The sequence below is a fragment of the Carlito syrichta genome, unplaced genomic scaffold (genome assembly GCF_000164805.1).
Source record: "Carlito syrichta isolate Samal-C Ts95f unplaced genomic scaffold, Tarsius_syrichta-2.0.1 Scaffold312069, whole genome shotgun sequence".
In the NCBI taxonomy this organism is placed as follows: domain Eukaryota; kingdom Metazoa; phylum Chordata; class Mammalia; order Primates; family Tarsiidae; genus Carlito; species Carlito syrichta.
Window position 1 is genome coordinate 48,515 of NW_007256165.1, and position 21,467 is coordinate 69,981.

Sequence of the window (21,467 nt, forward strand, 5' to 3'; positions counted from 1 at the left end):
TTTGACTGCTAATTCCAACATTTGTATCATTTTTTAGTCTGTTTTATTGACTGGCTATTTTTCCTGGTTATGAGTTGTATTAACTTACACTATGTAGGTTTAGTAATTTTTTATGACATGCTGGGCATTGTTACGTTGTTTTTCTTTAGTGTTGAGGTTTGTTCTTGCATGGTGGCCCAGCTTAACCCTGTTGAAATTTGTTTATTAGGGAGAGTTCAGAATAGTCTTTACTCTAGGGCTATACTATCCCTAGTCCTAAGACCTGAGCCTCTGGTCTCTCAGCTACCCAAAATTGTTCAGCAGGAATTTCTTAACTCTGGTTGATCAGAAATCTAATACTATCCACCACTGTGCAATCTGGGACCTTGGTTCAGCTCTCATGGCCAGTTTGTTCTCTGCCAAGTCTTGCAGAATCTCAGCCTATGCTTACAAAGTTTAGTATTCAGTCAAAGACTAAGCACATTTGGGGGTTACTTTTCTGTGTTACTCCCTTTTCTGTGGTAGCATGTCCTGCAAATGCTAGCTGCTTCATTTATCTTGGACTCCAATGTCTGTTCTGCCCAGTGAAACTGCTCTTCCTGATTGGGTTCCTCTTCCCTTTGCCATAAATTGGAAAATACACCAAGGCAGAATATGAAATTCACCTCATATGCTGCCCTTCTCTCAAAGATCACAGCCTTGCTCCGCCTCTGCTTGCCCAGTACCTGAAAGCAATTGTTTCATACATATTGTCTCGTTTTGTGGTTAATAACAATGGGAGGATAAATCAAAATAGCTCTTACTCCATCTTGGCTAGAACTAGAAGTGAAATGAACTCTGAGCCCCAGGTTCATCATTAGCTGGGCACAAGAAGTTAGGCTAAATCAATGGTTCTCAACTTAGAGTATGCATCAGAACCACCTGGAGCTTCCTATCCTCAGTGTTGCTGAAGTCTGGGGTGAGCCTTGAGAATTTGGAAGTCTAACAAGTTCCCAGGTAATTCTAATATTGTTCATACAGAGAGAACACTCTAAGAACCATTGGACTAGATTGCTCAAACAGAGAAAACACTGGACCAGGAAAGATTCTACAGTAAATCAGTGGCACTACTTGGACTTTAAAGCTCATCAACTCAATCCACGCCTAGTGCCTTCCCATGAGACAACAAAACCTCTGAATTTATATAAAAAGTGAGCCATGGAGGAAACTGTCACAGACCCGCAAAGTCCCCTACCACATTTTTTAACTTCCTTTCCCATTCCAGTAGCACTGGAAAAAGGCCTCATGATCAGCTTTATAATGTTGTGGAAGGAAAAAATATCCAATTTGTATCAGTCAGGATAGGCTGGGTTACACTGTGGTAACAAATATCTCCCCAGCCCGGCTCGGTGGCTCAGCCTGTAATCCCGCACCTTTGGGAAGCTGAAGCCCAGCAGGTCGAGGCTGTGGTGGTCGGGAGCGGCCACTGCACTCCTGTCTGGGTGACAGAGTGAGACTCCAACTCAAAATAAAATAAAATAAAATAAATTCCCCCAAATCTCAGTGGTTTAAAATAACAAAGGGTCATTTATGCTTTGGGCTACAAGTCTATCACAGATGGTCAGGGGCATTTGAGAACCCAAACCCGCAGAGTAGCCATCACCTCATATCTTGCTGCTGCCACACTAGAGGGATACAAAGAATTCTAGACGCCCTCAAGCTGCCAATGCAATACTACAGTGTGTGTCACTTCTACAGAGAACTAACTCCTTGGCCAGAACTGGTCACAAAGCTCTATAAGGGAGCCAAAAAGAACACTCCTACCATGTGCTGGAAAGGAAGAAAACCAGAAACTTTGGGCAAACAATGCTAATAACCACACACAAGTTCTACTTTTGCAGTGGAGGCCTCCTTGCCCGGGCCATTTGGGCAACTGTTTCCATTCACAACCCCCCCCACCCCCCACCCCTTCAGGAAGAGTACAGCCAGAGAACAGAGGAGCCACACAGGGAAGAAAAAACATAGTGCCTGAAGGGCTTTCTTCACATAGCTTCTTTAAAAGATGAAGGCAAAGGTGCCATTTGCTTCAGAGAAGATGTTCATGGTGGAGGGTATAAAACCAGAGCATGGGGTCCCAGCTACTTGGGGAAGCTGTACCTGTAGTCTCAGCTACTCGGGGAGGCTGAGGCAGGAGGAGCACTTGAGCCTAGGGGTTTGAGGTTGCAGTGAGCCATGATTGTGCCACTACACTCCAGCCTGGATGACTGAGGGAGACCTCATCTCAAAATAAAAGTTAAAAAACATTTAAGAGGGTAGAGGGGAAGACTGGTTCTTGGCTGTCGTACAGTCCAGGAAATTGGAGGAAGGAGGGGGGCAACTGAAGGAGTCACCTTCACTCTTCTCTCTTCTTCACTCACAGGAGGGCAGAGTAACCCCTAGGCAAGCCTAGGCATCAGGGAGGCAGGAAGCTATGCTTACCAAGGGGGCCGGTCATGCAACAGGCAGCCTCCAGAGGTTGGGTGTCAGGGAGGAAGGGCAAGGTCAGTTAGAGCTAAAAACCACTGCTCCATTTTAGCCCCACTGAATTGTAGCCACTGCATCACCCCAGCACTCAGATCCTTCACTCTTGTGCTTCTGGCTGTCCAGAGACCCCCCTGTAGCACACCTCAGGGCCATGGCTACCTCCCAGCCCTGCATTAACTAATTTAATTAACAGCCTGTCTCTTTCTTCTTCCACTTGGCTTTTTCACCAACTTCCCATTGGAAGTCTCATTCTCCACTTCTGGCCTTAACTATATGTGAGGAAGACAGTAATCTCATTAAGTGAATTAAAAATAATAACAGACTGGGCATTGTGGCACATGCCTGTAATCCCAGCACTTTGAGAAGCCAAGGTGGGCAGATTGCTTGAGCCCAGGAGTTTGAGACCAACCTGGGCAACATAGCAAAACCTCCTCTCTACAAAAGATAAAAAAAATTAGCCAGGCATGGTGGTGCATGCATGTAGTCCTTCTTGAGAGGCTGAGGCAGAAGGACTGCCTGAGCCCAGGAGTCTCAAGACTGCTGAGCTGTGATCGTTGTGATCATGCCACTGCACTCCAGTCTGGGAGACAGAGACCTCAACTCAACAACTAAGTAAATAAAATAAAATAAAATAATAACAGAAACAAAAATTTATATTGAGCCCTTACTATTGTTACAGGTTGAAAAGAGGCCATTTTGATTATATTAGAACAGTCATTTAGAAAAGACTTTAAAACTTGTATTAAGCTGAGTTAGGCTAAATGTAGAAGCTGCTTAAATTTAAAAATTCACATCCCCCCCACTGCCCTTGGAATGCAACCCCCCTCCTCTCCTCTCATAGCACAGCCTTGTCCAACTGGTTTGGAAGGCCAATTTTATCTAGAAAGCCTCTGCAGCTGCTGAAGAAGAAATAACTGATTATGCTAGGAAACATAAAGAATGGGCCAAGACCAGCAGGGGTGTATCTGAAAGCCTAATGCAGGCACTTCCCACCTCCTCTCCATCTCTGAGTATGAGGACATTGGCCAGGACTCTAAAAACAAGGATTTGAGCTGGGCTCCATGGCTCAGCCTGTAATCCCGTGTCTTTGGGAGGCTGAGGTGAGTGGATTGCCTGAGTCCGTGGGTTCGAGACCCGCCTGGGCAACTTCGCGAGACCTCATCTCTACAATAAATCAAAAAATCAGCCGGGCGTGGTAGCGCATGCCTGTAATTCCGGCTACTCGGAAGGCTGAGGTGGAAGGATCGCTGGAGCCCAGCAGATCGAGGCTGCGGTGGCCGGGAGCGGCCACTGCACTCCAGTCTGGGCGACAGAGTGAGACTTCAACTCAAAAAATTAAATAAATACATAAAAATAAAAACAAGGATTTGTTACAACTGTATTTTAAAACAATTTAAAGCTATTGTTTTTAGATGTTGCAACTTTCCCTTCCTTCCAAATGTTGCAATTTTCTGCCCCTTCTTCTAGAAAACTGTAAAAGAATATGTTGTAAATTCCAAAGTGTTACCTAAAAATGTCCATGACCAGGAGCCTTTCATCGTCAGAAAATTGAGTCATACCAGCACTGCACGTGGATAGGTAAAGGGCTATGAATTTGGGGTATAAATCCTTGAAAGGGTGAAACGCCAAAATGGAATAATCTTAGCTAAAGTGCAGTCATTTTACCACATCTTAGCTCTGTCATGCTATCTTAGCAAATTGCCCAGCTTGTTCTCGAATCATTAACAAAGGACAGAAGCCGTTTTCCAGAGGCAGTTATTGATAATTGTCTTGTAACCTCCCAGGTACTGATTACTTTTCTAAGTATTTGTCTTCCATCCATAGAGCCACCCTTCATGACCTATGTGACACAGACAGACAGACCCCATCATCACCATGACAATCCATGTGTTTTCCTGCCCCCTTCGTAATGATGTAAAACAAGCCACCACCCAATCACTTTAACAACCTACGGGCACCAAAGGAAAACCTTAAAAGCATTTGACTTCAAGCAGCTGTGGAAATGCTTTTGTTAAGCTCTGGCCCTGAGATGCTTTCACTGAGCTCTAGTTGCACCATGCTTTTCTTTAAGCTTTGGCCCCCTAATCTTGGGAAGGTAATTCCTCTCTCTCACTCTCTAATCTACTTTCTAAGTAAACCATTTTTTCCTAATCTAATTTCTGTGCAATTCTTTGCAGCAGCACTGCCTATTCCACAGACCTAACAATACTGGAATGAGTTTGTGTTACATTGAATGGGTTTGTTTGTTTGTTTTTGCTAATGATGCTGACCTACCTCCCTGTAACCAGGTTGCAGAATAAATTAACCCCCTTTTCTCCCAGCTCTCTGCCTCTCATCTTTATCCAAGAGGGAAGCAGCCGATTTATTGGATTGGACCATAAAACTATGGTCTACAAATTGTCCTAAGAACAGTGTATCACAATCCTAATTCTCAAAACCACCCTTTTGGATATCCTTCTCAATGAATAAATCAGGTGTGGAGAGCTGCAATCCCTTATCTAAGATGGTCCACTTTGGAAGTGGCAGAGCAAGGACCAAGCCCAGGTTGTCTGGCAGGAGAACTCACACACCTTAGCCATTCGTACATAGATGACTAATAGCTGCCTTAAAATATCCTCAGGGATCTTGATTTCTGGAAATTCAGGCTACTCTGGGGATACACACTCAGTAGCAGAGGTTTGCTCAGCACCTGGTCAGAGCATTCTCAGGCCAGGGTCTCTGGCTTACCCCAGAAGGCCTCCTCCCATGCCCAGGTCCCTCCTCCCTTTGCCCCAGGTAAGCAAGAGCTTTCCCCCAACTCTCCCTTCAGGACCCGTGTCCCTCCAGCCCTCCCCTCCATCCTGGTCCTCCCATATGGGCTTTGGGGAACTGGATGCCTGACTAGGGGATCTGCTTTCCTGTGGCAGAATGAGGCAAATGCTCAAATATATTTCTTGTATGATTGAGTGAATGAACGCAGAAACACATGAGTAGCTGCTTCGGGGTCAGTAGTTGGCCCCATGGCAATGACCTGGGATGATAGATTGTCTCCCACTAACCCTGTGGCAGAAAGGGGGGTCGGTAGCAGTTAAAGGTATTTCCTTTTGAAGGTCAAGATGCAAGCTTTAAAGACCCACCAGTCAGGCGCCAGGCCAGCCAAATGGCTAGAGACTGGCCATTTCATGGAAATGCAAAAGAGTACCTACACTTTGCATTTCCTGGAAACCATTTGTTCTTTGAAAAATCTGATTTTGGCCGGGCTTGGTAGCTCAGCCTGTAATCTCAGCGCTTTGGGAGGCCGAGGTGAGTGGATTGCCTGAGCCTGCGGGTTCAAGACCCGCCTGAGCAACTTGGTGAGATCTCATCTCTACAATAAATCAAAAATTAGCCAGGCGTGGTAGCGCGCGCCTGTAGTTCCTGCTATTTGGAAGGCTGAGGTGGAAGGATCGCTGGAGCCCAGCGGGTTGGGGTTGCGGTGGCCAGGAGCGTGCCACTGCCCTCCGGTCTGGGCGACAGAGTGAGACTCCAACTCAAAAAAAAGAAAAAAAATGTAATCACTCAACACGACTCCCTCCCTTACCTAAACAAGGGTATAAAACCCCACTTCTCCCGTTCTGGGGGCTCGACTTGGATGCTTTAGCCCTCAAGCCCGCCGGTGTAATAAAGTTGCCACTTCTATAATAGTCTCGGTGTCACAGTCTCTCTATTTGTCTGCTGCATAATTTCCAGGCTTTGGTCAGAGAGAGGCATAGGGCTCTCCCCTGGGGACCCATCAGTGGCTTGCCATCTCCTCACTCCACTGACTCACAGAAGTAAGGGGAAAGAGGGTGTCCCACAGCCATAGTAAAAACTATCCTGGGGCAACCCCCTCGGGTCTCCCCCCACTCTGGGAGTTTTTCTCTCCTCTCAATAAGTCCTGTTTTCTAAAAAAAAAAAAAAGGAAACAGAAAAATCCTGGACAGTGACCAGTCAGAATAAATGTTAGTGAAACAACCAATGAGGCTACGTCAGTGCATACTTATGAAATGTTAGCCCTACCAGACTTCTTCCCAAGTCATTGACTAATCCCAGGTCCTGTATACTAAGTATCTAAAATCAGTGTTCATAGCAGGACACTGACCCCGTGACTCTCCTGGCCTCCCTCCCTAACCCTTCCCAGTTTCTATCCATGGTTTCCTCTCGCGACCCAGGCTTAACAGGAATCAAGGAGCCAGACCCTTAGGAAAATGGACACTGAGGTGCCTTCCGTGATTCCACCGCAAACAACCAAGTACTTTGCATCTCCATGTTCGAATCCTAGGCGTAATCGTCCCCCTAGGTCGTTGGACTTTCCTTGCCCTTCCCCCAAGACCAAAATGAACTCTACCAGGGAGTCCCAGGAGACACGTGGAGGGAGGCAGCCTAAACCCAAGGCAATCGCCCCAGGCTTTCCTCTCTCGCTCCTGAACCTCCCAGCGGCTCATTCTTCTCTGCCTGGAACCCAGCCCGCAGGACTTCGGGGCAGGAACGCTGCTGGTGCGACAGGGAGGCCCAGCAGGCGGAGAGTGGGGACTGGAGCCCCGGGGTGGGGGGAAGTGGGGCGGTGCATCTCTCCGCTCTCCTCCGCCTCGTCCTCGCACAGCGTCCCACCCTGCGAGGGTGGACACTGCAGGCAGCTCTGGAGCTTGTCCTCTGGAGGGCTTGTCTCCACCGCACACCTGGTATCCCCCACCCCACCACTCGAATAAATCATCCCTGGCCAAACTCGGCGGAGCTCCCAGCGTTCTCCTGCCCCCAATGCCGCTTGGGTGGCGCTGGCCTGAGCGTCCAGGGTGGTGGCACTGGGCCAGGCCCAGGGGCCATCCTCCTTGAACACACTCCAGCTCCCCGCGCTGTCCCGCAGCCCTTCTGGTCTGAAACCTCCGGCAGCAGGGACTTATTGGTGTTTAAATAAAGCAAGTGGGGGCGGGGCAGCGCCAGGTTGACACCCCGCGGCGGCGCTGCCTGCGGGCGGGTGGCGGGCAGGCGGTGTGCGCATGCGCCGTGGGGCGGATTGGCTGGGTCCCCGGGGCTTTCCCTGACCCCGGGCAGTGCCTGCCCTGGCCGGCAAGTCTTTGTGGGAGATTGCCCTCTCTCCTGTCCGTACATGCCACGGACACCGGAACGCAACTGCTCTCCCGGGAACACGCTTTCTTTTCCCAAAGCTCCTTTTTGATCCTCTCATCGGGAGGGGGCCAGGGGCCTGGACCTTTCTTGTTCCACTCCGCGCTTTGGGAGGGAGATCAGCGGCCCAGTCTCGAGCAGGAACTCCCCCCTTTCCTCAGCCCTTGGCAGAACTGTCGCTTGCACTTCCTCAGCGCAGCCTCCGAGAGTGGCAAGGAACCCTGAGCCGCAAATGACGCTCGGAGCCAGACGCCTCCAGTATTCGACTGATCACACTGCTGACCCGTGAACTTTCACGGACTTCAGACTCATTTGTTCTGGCCGGAGCACCAGGCTGCGATGTTTTTTGTTTGTTTTGTTTTGTTTTGTTTTGTTTTGAGTTGGAGTCTCACTCTGTCGCCCAGACTGGAGTGCAGTGGCCGCTCCCCCGCTCCCGGCCACCGCAGCCTCCACCTGCTGGGCTCCGGCGATCCTTCCGCCTCAGCCTCCCAAGTAGCTGGAACTACAGGCGCGCTACCATGCCCGGCTGATTTTTTGATTTATTGTAGAGATGAGGTCTCGCTGCCCAGGCGGGTCTCGAACCCGCGGGCTCAGGCAATCCACTCACCTCAACCTCCCAAAGGCGCGGGATTACAGGCTGACGGGGTCGACCTCGTGCCGGGCTTCGCAACACCCCAACCTGATCTCTCAGCTAACCAGTCAGTGAATAGCTGACTGTGCCTTTGCCTGACAGGTTAATGGCCTCAACTTTGTCCTTCGTTTGCCTTTTAACATCCATTATGTGGGTGTTTAGGGCAAAACTGAAACAGAAAGATTCCCACTCTAACATCCTGTTGCAACACCATTCACACAAAAAAAATGCAGTTTCATTTTTCCTTTTCAGTCAAGAATTAGAAAGTTGGACCGTAATCTCAAACCTTAGGTCAACTACAAAAGCCATAGTGGGTATGTGACCTGTGTGATTGGTATTCTCTAGGCAGAATTGGCTTCACCAGCTTGCGGCCTGTGTTGTCTCCAACATCCTCACTCTCAGAAAGGCTCACTCTGGATTTGAGGCTTTGCTATCCACATCCTGAAATGGGAGCAAGGAGCCTCTCATGTGTATTTTGCACTGAGCCTCATAAATAAGTAGCTATTCTGGTGCTGAGCACTGGTGGTACAGGCTATGGGAAAAGTGTCCTCAAGGAGTTTACAATCTAGTGCAGGTACATGAGTGAAGAGCTCATTTTCGTGCACTGTACTCAATTAAACACACAGGCAGGGAATTTAACCCTAGCAAGACTTAGGGGGGGTGAGCCAGTAATGTGGGTTGTGGGGCTAGAGGAGTTGGTGGGGAGGGGAGAGTGAAAAGGAAGGGGTTTCTAGGTAGAAGGTGGAACGTGCAAAGCCACACAGGTAAGACGGAGTCCAGAACAGTCAGGAAACTCTAAATAGTTCAGTAAGGTTGGAGTTGAGGGTTGCTGTGGAGAAATGACAAAGGAGAGAGAGGGAAGTGAGTTGAGTTTGGAAGGGTCTGTTTGGTTCCTCAGTCTTGATCCTCAAAGCAATGGGAAACTTCCACGGCTCTCCTACATGGGCAGGCAGCTGGACCACATGTTCTTCAGGTGTGGGCCTGAGCCTGAGTCCTGCTGGCGGCATGAGGAGTGATGTGGACCATCTCATGCACCATCTTCCATGCTTTTTCTTCTTCTGCAGCAGTCTTAGAAAGTGGTGTTGACTGTGCAAGGATCCTTGGTCTCTGAATCACCACTTGGAACAATATGTTTTTATTTTATGTGAGCTAGAAATTGGTTTGTACGTGTGAAGCTGCTATCATTACCCAGACTTACCCCTGCCAGGAATGTGGAGAATGGGTTGGAGGAGGCAAGGAAGGTAAGTGAGGGTGCTTTTGCAGGAATCAGCTGAGTGTCTTGTAGTGTCCTGAAAGCAGCATCAAAAGGTGCTATCTAAATTTGCAGGATGGAGTGACAGAGGGGAGAGGGTATCCTGTTATCTGGCTTGAGTAACTGTGTAGGTTGTCTTGCCTTTCATTTTAATGCAACTGATAATTCATAAGGAGTACCAGACACTGGGCTAGGTGCCCAAGATGCAGAGTAGATGAAGTGAACCTGATACCTGTCCTAGTGAATCCAGTCCTAGAGCTGAAAATTAAAGAGGGAGGGTTGGGAAGGTGGACGATGATCTTAGCTTTGGATATATTGAGACAGAGGTACTTGTAGGTCCAAATGGAAGGAGGGCATGGGCCACTAGAGATGTGGGTCTGGAGCTCAGGAGGGAGGAACAAGTTCTGGGCTTGCGGTCATCAGCTCTGGGCTGGTACTCAGGCCACTGAACCTGACCAATGTAGGAGAAAGTGGACCTGACCAATGTGGGAGAAAGCGGCTGGAAGAGGACCCAGGCCAGCACTGCAAGGAACCGCAACTTGTAAAGAATGGACAGGGAAGCCGGGCTCGGTTGCTCAGCCTGTAATCCTGCGCCTTTGGGAGGCTGAGGTGAGTGAATTGCATGAGCCCGCGGGTTCGAGACCCACCTGGGCAGCGAGACCTCATCTCTACAATAAAATGAAAAAATCAGCCGGGCGTGGTAGCGCATACCTGTAATTCCGGCTACTTGGAAGGCTGAGGTGGAAGGATCGCCGGAGCCCAGCAGGTCGAGGCTGCGGTGGCCGGGAGCGGCCACTGCACTCCAGTCTGGGTGACAGAGTGAAACTCCAACTCAAAAAAAAAGAATGGACAGGGGAAAGAGCAGGACAATGAGACAAAGTAAGAGAGGTCAGGAAGTTAGAAGGAAGATGAAGACACAAGGCAAAAAGTATTTGGAGAAATAAGTCTCCAGCACTGTCAAACATTGCCAAGAAATCAGGCTGCTACTAAATTCAAGAATAAGGAGGGTGTTGGTGATTATTTAGTGCAATGGTGGAGCCACGAACCAGATTAGAGTTGGCTAAGTAAGGAGTAAGCATTCACAAAACCTGGAAGCAAAAAGATTGATACATTTGACTACATAAAACTCTTTAGTTTTACATGGTGAAAATATCATAAACAAGACAAAAGACAAGATAACAAACTAGGAATATATTTATAATTAATTTCATAGACAACATACTATTTTTTTTTTTTTGAGTTGGAGTCTCACTCTGTCACCTAGACTGGAGTGCAGAGGCCCCTCCCAGCCACTGCAGCCTCGACCTGCTGGGCTCTGGCAATCCTTCTGCCTCAGCCTTCCGAGTAGCTGGAACTACAGGCGCGTACTACCACACCTGGCTAATTCTTGATTTATTGCAGAGATGAGGTCTCGCCAAGTTGCCCAGTCGGGTCTCAAACCGCGGGCTCAAGCAATCCACTCACCTCGGCCTCCCAAAGCACGGGATTACAAGCTGAGCCACCGAGCCCGGCTACACTATTTTTTTTTTAAGAGATAGGGTCTCGCTACATTGCCCAGGCTGGAGTATAGTGGCTATTCACAGGGGTAGTCATAGTGCACTATAGCCTCAAACTCCTGGCCTCAAGCAATACTCATGCCTCAGCCTCCAGAGTAGCTGGGACTCTAGGTGAGGGCCATTATGCTTGGATTAATTTTTTTGATATATAAAATGTTCCTACTCATTCATATATTATAGATCTACAACCCTAGAGAAAAATAAAGGCAAAGTGTATTGTCAGTTCATAAAACAGAAAATAAAAATGACTTGTAAACACAGGAAAAGCGAAAATAAATCTTACTCATGAAAAGAGGAAGGTCAATGTTCAACTGCCATTCTCATTAAAAACTCTTATAAAAACATAAGGATAAAAATATATTTTAAAAGCTGTTTATATGCATTTTATTTCAATTTCAATACCATGTCACTCAGCATTATGCATATGGTTGTATTCTGAAGTTCTTCTTTAAATTATGTGAAGAATTAGATTTTTCTTGTTAATATTACAGAAATATAGAGAACAAAAAAAGGAAGTTTTTTCTTCCCACAATCTCTTCCCAGTACCTATCCCAGAGTAACCTCTGTTAGCAGTGAAGCGTGTTACCTTTTAAACCTTTTCCCAGTCGGGCTCGGTGGCTCAGCCTGTAATCCCGTGCCTTTGGGAGGCTGAGGTGAGTGGATTGCCTGAGCCCGTGGGTTCGAGACCCGTCTGGGCAGTGAGACCTCATCTCTACAGTAAATCAAAAAATCAGCCAGGCATGGTAGCGCATGCTTGTAATTCTGGCTACTTGGAAGGCTGAGGTGGAAGGATGGCCAGAGCCCAGCAGGTCGAGGCTGCGGTGGCCGGGAGCGGCCACTGCACTCCAGTCTGGGCGACAGAGTGAGACTCCAACTCAAAACAAAAACAAAAACAAAAACCTTTTCCCGTGGATCCATATGTGTAAGTTTACTTATACGAGGACCCCCCAAAACAATTTATTAAAAATCGTACATTTATTCTTACGTGTTTACACTTTAGTCACCTTCAAAGCACTCTCTGTTTGATGGAATACACCTATCAAGATGCTTTTTCCACTGCTCAATCCAGTTTTTGAACTTATCAATTCTGATACCTTTCAGTGCTTCTGTTGTTTTTTATTTCACCTCTTCCACATAGGCAGAACATTTTTTTTTTCATCCGAGGAAACATAAAAAGTTGCTCAGGGCAAGACTGGGTGAATAGGGAGGGTGAAGTACAGGGTCATACACTTTATGGTCAAAAACTGCTGGACACTAGTGTGGTGTGGGCAGGTTGTTTGTATAAATCAACTATCATGAAATGAGCAAACATGTTGCAAGAATTTCTCCCTCAAAATTCACTGAAGCCAAATGCGGCGTCTTACAACTATACTAGCTGATGTTGATGGGTTCCTAGAATACTTACCTAGCAGCGGAAACCTGTACTACAAGGGGCCTGCCCTCCAAAAGATAATGCCGGGTTTTGGGGGGGGTTTCCCTCACATAGTTCTAGTTGTTAACATGGGTTGTTTTGCACTTTTGGTGAAACAAACTAATTTGATTTCTTCCCTCTATGCCCAGCCCCCTCATATTATAGCATTTTGTTCACATAAATGAGATCATATTACACACATTGTATTGCAAGTTACACTTTTCACTTGCTTTATCTTTTACAGAAAATGCATATCGACTTAACATACATTAAAAAAAATCTGAATAGTATTCCATGATATAAACTAAATTTTCCTCCTATTGAGGGAAAATAAAAATTTAATTCATTTCACTTCATTTTCTTTGCTTGCTTTCTCTCTCCCTGCCTTCTTTCCTTCTTCTTTTTCCTTCCTTCCTTGCCAATCAAAAATAATGCTATCTGTTCATTTAGAAACGATTAAGATGGTAAATTCTATGTAATTTTTTTTAACCACTATTTTAAAAAACAACCCTGGAAAACTGCCTTATTTAAAAAAAAAATAATGCTAAGCCGGGCTCGGTGGCTCAGCCTGTAATCCCGCGCCTTTGGGAGGCTGAGGTGAGCGGATTGCCTGAGCCCGCAGGTTCAAGACATGCCTGGGCGGCGAGACCTCATCTCTACAATAAATCAAAAAATCAGCCGGGCGTGGTAGCGCATGCCTGTAATTCCAGCTACTCGGAATACTGAGGCGGAAGGATTGCCGGAGCCCAGCAGGCGAGGCTGCGGTGGCTGGGAGCGGCCACTGCACTCCAGTCTGGGCGACTGAGTAAGACTCCAACTCAAAATAATAATAATAATAATAATAATGCTGCAGAGGAAAACCTCAATATATGTATGCAAACATTTCTGTAGATTAGACCCCTAAAAGTGAAAATACAGGTCCAGAAGGAATGTTCATTTAAAATTGAAAGAATTTGCCCAGTTCTTCCCAAAACTTTCGTACACATTCCCACACCCAGTGTAAGAGTGCCCATTTTCTCAGATGCTCACCAATACTGGATATTATCAACCTCCAAATTAAAACAAAGAGCAGCACAAGAATTCCCATCAAGATTGCACACTCTGTGTCTTTGTCCATTTTTGTTGCTATAAATGAATACCTAAGGTCGGGTAATGTCTAAAGAAAAGAGGCTTATTGGCTCACAATTCTGCAGGTTGTACAAGAAGCATGGCGCCAGCATCTGCTTCTGGGGAGGACTTCAGGCCGTTTCTAGTTATGGTGGAGGGTGAAGGGGGGCCAGTGTATGCCAATAACATGGCAAGAAGTGAAAGCAAGATAGAAAGGGAAGGTGCCAGGCTATTTTTAATAACCTATTCTCCAGAGAATAAATTGAACGAAAACTTATTATCTCCAGGAAGGCACCAAACCACTCAGGAAGGATGAGTGACCCAAACACCTTCCATTAGGTCCCACCTCTAACACTGGAGGTCAGATTTCAACACAAGGTTTAGGGGAATAGATATCCAAGTCATAGCACTCTGTCTCAGAATGCCTGGGTTATGCAGAAACGACAAAAGCAAAACAAATAAAAAGCAGAATCAAGAGATGTAATAATTAGAAGGATGTACTCTCTATTATTGGTACATACAATTACACACTTAGTAAAGATTGTTTATGTATTGTATAATCCTATAGCAGAAATCCCAAGAAAATCTATTGAAAACTTTTTTTTTTTCTTCTGTCAGAATCTCACTCTGTCGCCCAGGCTGGAGTAGAGTTGCACACTTATGGCCACTGCAGCCTTGACCTGCTGGGCTCAGGTGATCCTTCCGCCTCAGCCTTCCAAGTAGGAAAACTCTTAAATTACTAAAAGAGTACACCAAATTGGTCACACAGATAAATGTACAAACTTTAATGGTTTACTTTTATGCCATCCATAATTAGGTGAGGGCACATAGTCTTGTTTACTATTGTTACAATGAAAATAATATTGAGAAATAGCCTTAACAAGAAAAACAGTAACTATGTAGGACTTCTATTTTTAAAAACTTAAAAAACGGTTTAATTATAGACATATTAAAAAAGCATTTGAATAAATGGTTCTTCTTAATTCCCGAGTGATAAGATTAAACATTGTAAATATGTTAATTTACCCAAGTAATTTATATGCTTAATGTCATTCTAATCTCTCCCCCCGAAATATCTCAAAGTTTAAGAAATTATTTTTTTAATTGAAAAAGTATTCTGAAGTTCACCTAGAAGAATATATATGAAAAAATAGAAATGAACACTGGGGAAAAACAGATTATTTTACATATAATATCCAGAAACTGACTATTCATAAATAAACAAAATTATGTTTTCTCCTGAATTTCAGTAATGTAAAAACAAATTCCACGTGGATGAAATAGCTAAATCATTTAAAAAGTAAAAGTTTAGAAAAAGAATAGCTGACTATTCTACATAACTTGTTTCTCAATGGGAAAATACTTGTAAGAATGAAAGTAGTGCCAGAAATCATGAAAGGAAAAGCTAGATTTTACTACAAAGGGAAAAAACCCTGTTGAAAATATCACAACAAAATTTAAAATCCAGCAACAGAATGACGAAAACAGAGAGGGATAATATCTTTAATAGGTAAAGAGATATGTAAAAATTAATAAAACTCACAACAAAACAGCAAACTTTGAACTTTTCTGCTCAAACCTGTGAACAATGTATAAACAATTCACAGAAGAAATTCAAAAGTGAATAAACACATGAAAAAGTTTTTACCTATAATAAAAAAGCAACTGATATGTATCCTTGTGTAATACATAATGTTGCAGGTGTTCATAATTTACATAAAAGATATTGAGCTGTATGCTTCATTCCATCTCTGTTTTTAATCAGTATCATCTATCCATGAGACAGGATGTCTCATCTAGTTTGTCCTTTAGTTTCTAATGCTTACATAGGAAATATAAATTGAAAACACAATGAGATACCACGTCATTCCACTAGGATGGCCATAATTTATTTATTTAAAAAAGGAAAAGGGAAATAAGTGTTGGTGAGGATGTGAAGTGAAACTGGAACTCTCATACATTGCTGGTGGGAATATGAAATGGTTCAGTAACTGTGGAAAACAGTTTGGCTGCTCCTCAAAAACTTAAACATGGAATTACCATATAAGCCAGCAATTCCACTCTTGGATATATACCCAAAAAATAGCAAGTGGGTATTCAAACACATAACTGAACATGAATATTCTAGGCAAAACTTTCACAATAGCCCAAAGGCAGAAACAGCCCAAATGTACCTCAATGGATGAGTATATAAAGCAAGTTATGTTATATTCACACAACAGAATAGTATTCAGTCACAAAAAGGAATGAAGTGCTGACTCATGCTACAGTGTAAACAAACTGCAAAAACTTATGTTAAATGCACAAGCCAGACACAAAAGGTCATCTATAATTCAATTTATATGAAATATCCAGAAAAGGCAAATCCACAGAGACAGGAAACAGATTGGTGGTTGCCATAGGCTAGCAGGAGAGACGGGAGTGACTGCTTAATGGATATGGGTTTTCCTTTTGGGATGATAGAACTTTTTTTTTTTGAACTAGATAAAGGTGGTTATATATCATTGTTTGCACATTAAATGGTACTAAACTGTTCACTTTTAAATGGTTAGTTTTCTATTTTGTAAATTTCACCATAATAAAAATTATTTAAAAGCCCCAGTAAAGTCAGTGCTATCAAACCACTAAAATAAAAAGTTACATAGATCATATGTTATCAATTACTTCTTACTGCACTATATGTGGCACACAGATTTGTAAGATAGAGTCTCAATCTTTAGTGAACTTAAGATCATGTTGGAGGACTACATAAGGACACAGAAGATTAATAAGTAAAGCAATTACCATGAAAGAAGTGCCCTTCAAGGGTAAAGGAGGGTTCAAAGATGTACATTTGGTTAAGGAGAAAAGGAAAACCTTCTCAAAGAAGACATTTGATATGAGTTTTAAGGATTAAATGGAATTTATACTGTTAGAGTTAGAGGTGGAGAAATAAAATAACCTGGAGAAAGATGTGATCCCTTTACAAAGGGGTCACATAATAAGTTTAAAGACATTAAGTAGACTAATCTGGTTGTAAAATCAATGTAAGTTGGGCAGATATTAAAGATCAGGTGTCAAAAAACAATGATTCTGCCTTCTTTGTGTCACCTAAGGCAGTGTTTAGCACATACATGGTAATTGGTAAACGTTGAAAAAAGATAAAACATAAATGTGCATTCAAGAAACATTTTTGGTGATTTTTTTTTTTTTTTTTGAATCAGAGTCTCTCTCTGTTGCCCAGGTTGGAGTACAGTAGCACGCTCACAGCCACCACAGTCTTGTCTGGCTAGGCTCAGGCTGTCCTTTCACCCTAGTTTTCCAAGTAGCTGGAACTACAAGCACGCACCACCACACCTGGCTAATTTTTTGATTTATTGTGGAGATGAAGTCTCACCAAGTTGCCCAGGTTGGTCTCAAACCCCTGGACTCAGGCAATCCTCTCACCTGGCCTCCCAAAGTGTCGGGATTATAGGCATGAGCCACCGCGCCTAGCCATCAAGAAACATTTTTAAGGCTGGCTCGATGGTTCAGCCTGTAATCTCAGCACTTTGGGAAGCCGAGGTAAGTGGAGTGCCTTAGCCCATGGGTTTGAGACCAGTCCGGGCAACTTGGCGAGACCTCATTTCTACAACAAATCAAAAAAATTAAGCCGGGCTCGGTGGCTCAGCCTGTAATCCCGTGCCTTTGGGAGGCTGAGGTGAGTGGATTGCCTGAGCCTGCGGGTTCGAGACCCGCCTGGGCAGCGAGACCTCATCTCTACAATAAATCAAAAAATCATCTGGGCGTGGTAGCGCGTGCCTGTGATTCCATCTACTCGGAAGGCTGAGGTGGAAGGATCGCTGGAGCCCAGCAGGCAAGGTTGTGGTGGCCGGGAGCGGCCACTGTACTCCATTCTGGGTGACAGAGTGAGACTCCAACTCAAAAAAAAAAAAAAAAAAAATTAGCCAAGCATGGTGGTGGGCACCTGTAGTTCCAGGTACTTGGAAGGCTGAGGTGGAAAGATCGCTGGAGCCCAGCAGGTTAACACTGGCGACAGAGTACAACTCCAACTCAAAAAAAAAAGGGAACATTTTTTTAAAGTCCAAGCATCAGGAAAACTATAATATAGTAGTAACATATCTAGCAACATTGATTAGTATTGAGACCTTCAGGTTAAGGCAAGTATGTGAAAAGATTTGAGGTCCACGAAGGCACACGAATCAGAATGAATTGCATGTAGGAGTCTAGAAAAACTTTGCATGCCATCCTATGGGATTTGGACTGCAACTTAAAAACAACAAGGGATCATTAGGTCTGTTCTCCCACGATCTTGGTTTAGTAGCATAAGTGAGCAACCTGTATGGGAAAGTACAGAGCAACATGAAATCATGCGGACAAATTATTCCGACGGGTGAGGAATCTACCCTCATCTCTGCACTTGGCTTTCTAGGCCTATCCTCATGAAGCTGTAGGGGTGACTCGGTGGTGCAGAAAAGGTGAAATGCTCATGGGTACAGTAAGCGCAGCCCTTATGGAGATGAAAACCTGCCACAGAACAGAAGGCTGTTGGTTCTGTTGTGCCTGATGAAGAAAAGGAAGGGATGGTCGGCACAGAACCTTGGGCCGATTATCGCACAGCACTCTACAACCAATATGGCCGAGGCTGCCGCCGCCTCAGAGCCTTCTTCATTCACCTCCACAGAACTCTGGTGCACAAACTTGGACAGACACAGGTCCCTCTCAGCTGACATGGCCGACAAGTCAGCCTTATCCTGTTGGAAGAGATCAACCAGGCCCAAACGCTGAAGCACAGACCCCATGTCATAATCCTCTTGCAGTTTAAAAGTTGGAAGGAGAACTTCCACTTCGGTACTCTTCATACAGTCTGGCTTGGTCCAGGCTGTGAACTTCTCAAAAGTGAGATTTTTTTCCACCTGAAAGACCAGAATTAGACTTGAAGATTCAAACTCTGATGCACATGTGCAAGCACACAGGCGCACCCACTCAAAGTACTCTTCCTCCTCTTCCAGATGGCCTTGAGTATTCATGCAGGATTAGGAGGCTTGTGCGCTCTGCATCCCATGTACTATTCCATATACCACTTCCTTGCTAAGCAGGGAGACACCAAGCAGCCTAGAGGCAGGAAGGTTTTGGCTGTCCTTTTTTTACCCAAAAAATCTGAGACAAGGGTCAATGTCCAGATGACTATATTTTTAAAACAAAACAAAACAAAAACGACGCTTATTTTTGAAGAGAACAAACCATTGCTGGTAAGGAAAAGGAAAAAGATTGGAAAAGAAAGGGCTCCCTTGTGAGCCACTGCAGGAAGGGACTCTGTCCTAGGAGAGATTCTGTGTGGCTTTTGGAAAGAGATGTCACAGCTAGGGAGGTGGATAGAGGAAGAGCCAATGGCTATGGCTCTCCTCACCAAGACCCCTTAGGCCATAGGCCCCACTGCCTGCCATTCAGGTGATGGTGGACTCTCTCATCCTGGCATCCAGGCCGAAAGGAAGCAAGGAGCATGAAGGGCTATTCCGGGCTCTCTCTGGCTCCAGTCACCAAGCATCAGGTTTAACACTTCCCTGAATGCACTCCTCCCAGCCTTGAGGTAAAAGCCACACTCTGTCATAGTCTCATTCAGATTCTTTGATTTTAAAGTATAATGCTAATAACGCCAATTATAATAGCTGATCCATTTAAAAGTTTACTAATGGCCAGAAAACGCACTATGCTTGTCACTTGAATCACCCCCTCATAATAACCCTATCAGTTAAATATCATTACCCCCATGCTAGCTGAGATGGGTAATGTGGCAGATGGGGCAGGTGGCAATGGGAGAGGTCTGTCTTAACCAAGAGTTCAACCCCAAAGCCAAGTGCCCCACAGTGTGCTCTATAGGCAGGCATGCTCACATGGCCAGCTCGATAGGTAAATACAAAAGGTGGAAGTGACGCTCGAGTTCCACCCACAAAGGGCAGACGCTGGCAGGAGGCACGGGTCTCACCATGCTGAGCTCCACATCGTCATCAGGCAGCAGCACCAGCATGCTCAGCTCCTGGCCAGCGTAGGGCAACTCCAACACCTGTGCGCGCAGCTCATCCAGGTGGGCCAGCCTCAATGTGGCCTCCTGATACATCATCTGCACTGGTCTCTGCTCCTTCTGGGGGGATGGACAGAGGTGCATGGGATTTCAACAGATAACTGAAAGAGGTCATAAAATATTCCAAAAGAGCCACAGTTGCCTCCAGGAATGTTTTCAGCACCCTGGACGGAAACTATACTCAAGCTCCAGTTAGCGCTTTAAAAAAATGTCAACCAGTTCCTTCCTGGCATCATTAAAAGTCTTCAGTTGTAAGCACACGTAGTACTAGCCTGGAAAAAGCTTCATTCAGCAGAATAAAATGAGACACTGCATTTTTCAGAGGAGGAATCAGATGTTCCTCATTTAAAATATACTCAGCAAATATATCTAAGGAAATAATATAATCAAATAAAATATTCTATTAATTAGAAAATTTTTTTTAAAAAGTGGGTTGGAACTTAATAGTTTCACAGTAGTGTGATTGGGAGTGTATATGGATATACCCTCTCAGAAAGAGTAAAGAACCACAAATATCTTCATGTATTTTAACCCAATTGTTTCCATTCTGATACTTGAATCTGAGGAAAATTTTTTAAATACAGAAGAGGTATGTGCATGCAGAAATTAATTGAAATATTATACTTATTAATAATTAAAAATAGATCTAGACCACCTATTATAAAAATTAAAATAGTTCTAAAATCAGTGTTAGAAAAATTCTCTTTCTCTTTCCCCACTGCAACTAAGGAACCCTTTTATTATTATTATTTTTTTTGAGATAGCATCTCCCTCTGTCATCCAGTCTGGTTGTAGTGGTGGGATCATAGCTCACTGCAGCCTCAAACTACTGAGCTCAAGGGATCCTCCCACCAGCTTACCAAATTGCTGAGATTACAGGCATGAACTACCATGCCTGGCCAGAGAACTGATTTTTTTAAAAAGTTATTAAAGTACACCTTATTTTAAAGGGGGGAAGGAATGGAGCAGGCACATCGGCTCATGCCTATAATCCCAGCACTTTGGGAGGCTGAGGCTGGAGGATCACTTGAGCCAAGGAGTTTGAGACCAGCCCGGGCAACATAGCAAGATCCTGTCTGTAACAACAACAACAACAACAACAACAACAACAAAGGGAGGGGTAAGGTGTTACCTGTATACATTTTCTAATTGCATTAAAATTTAAAAAATATTTTTAGACAGGCTCGGTGGCTCAGCCTGTAATCCCGCGCCTTTGGGAGGCTGAGGTGAGTGGATTGCCTGAGCCCGCGGGTTCGAGACCTGCCTGGGCAGTGAGACCTCATCTCTACAATAAATCAAAAAATCAGCTGGGCATGGTAGCACGCACCTGTAATTCCAGCTACTCGGAAGGCTGAGGTGGAAGGATCACCAGAGCCCAGCAAGCAAGGCTGCGGTGGCCAGGAGCGGCCACTGCACTCCCGTCTGGGCGACTGAGTGAGACTCCAACTCAAATAAAATAAAATAAAATAAAATAACCAGTCATTTTGTTTTAGAACAGAAATTCACAAGATTCTTTCTCATAAAATTTTCTTTATAACCTTTCTTATCAAAAATGTATCTTTATATTCATAACTATTTACTACTCACTGATTTCTTTCTACCTTTTTTTATAAATGACTTAACCTGCAGATTACATAAAAAACAATTTTCTCAATAAGAATATAATTTTAAGCCGGGCTCGGTGGCTCAGCCTGTAATCCCGTGCCTTTGGGAGGCTGAGGTGAGTGGATTGCCTGAGCCCGCGGGTTCATGACCCGCCTGGGCATCGAGACCTCATCTCTAGTATATCGAAAAATCAGCCAAGCGTGGTAGCGCATGCCTGTGATGCCGGCTACTTGGAAGGCTGA

At 44.8% G+C, this 21,467-nt stretch overlaps 1 protein-coding gene across 1 annotated transcript in view; it reads right to left on the minus strand.

Moving 5' to 3' along the window:
* Positions 1-17,600: 17,600 nt before the first annotated feature.
* SERPINB9 (serpin family B member 9) overlaps positions 17,601-21,467 on the minus strand; it is a 13,558-nt gene continuing 9,691 nt past the window's right edge. The window contains exons 6-7 of the mRNA XM_008069493.2: positions 19,525-19,680; positions 17,601-18,454 (exon numbers count right to left, since the gene is read on the minus strand). Of these exons, the coding sequence (XP_008067684.1) occupies positions 18,050-18,454; positions 19,525-19,680 (561 nt within the window). The 3' untranslated portion in view covers positions 17,601-18,049. The remainder of the gene's footprint in view (positions 18,455-19,524; positions 19,681-21,467) is intronic.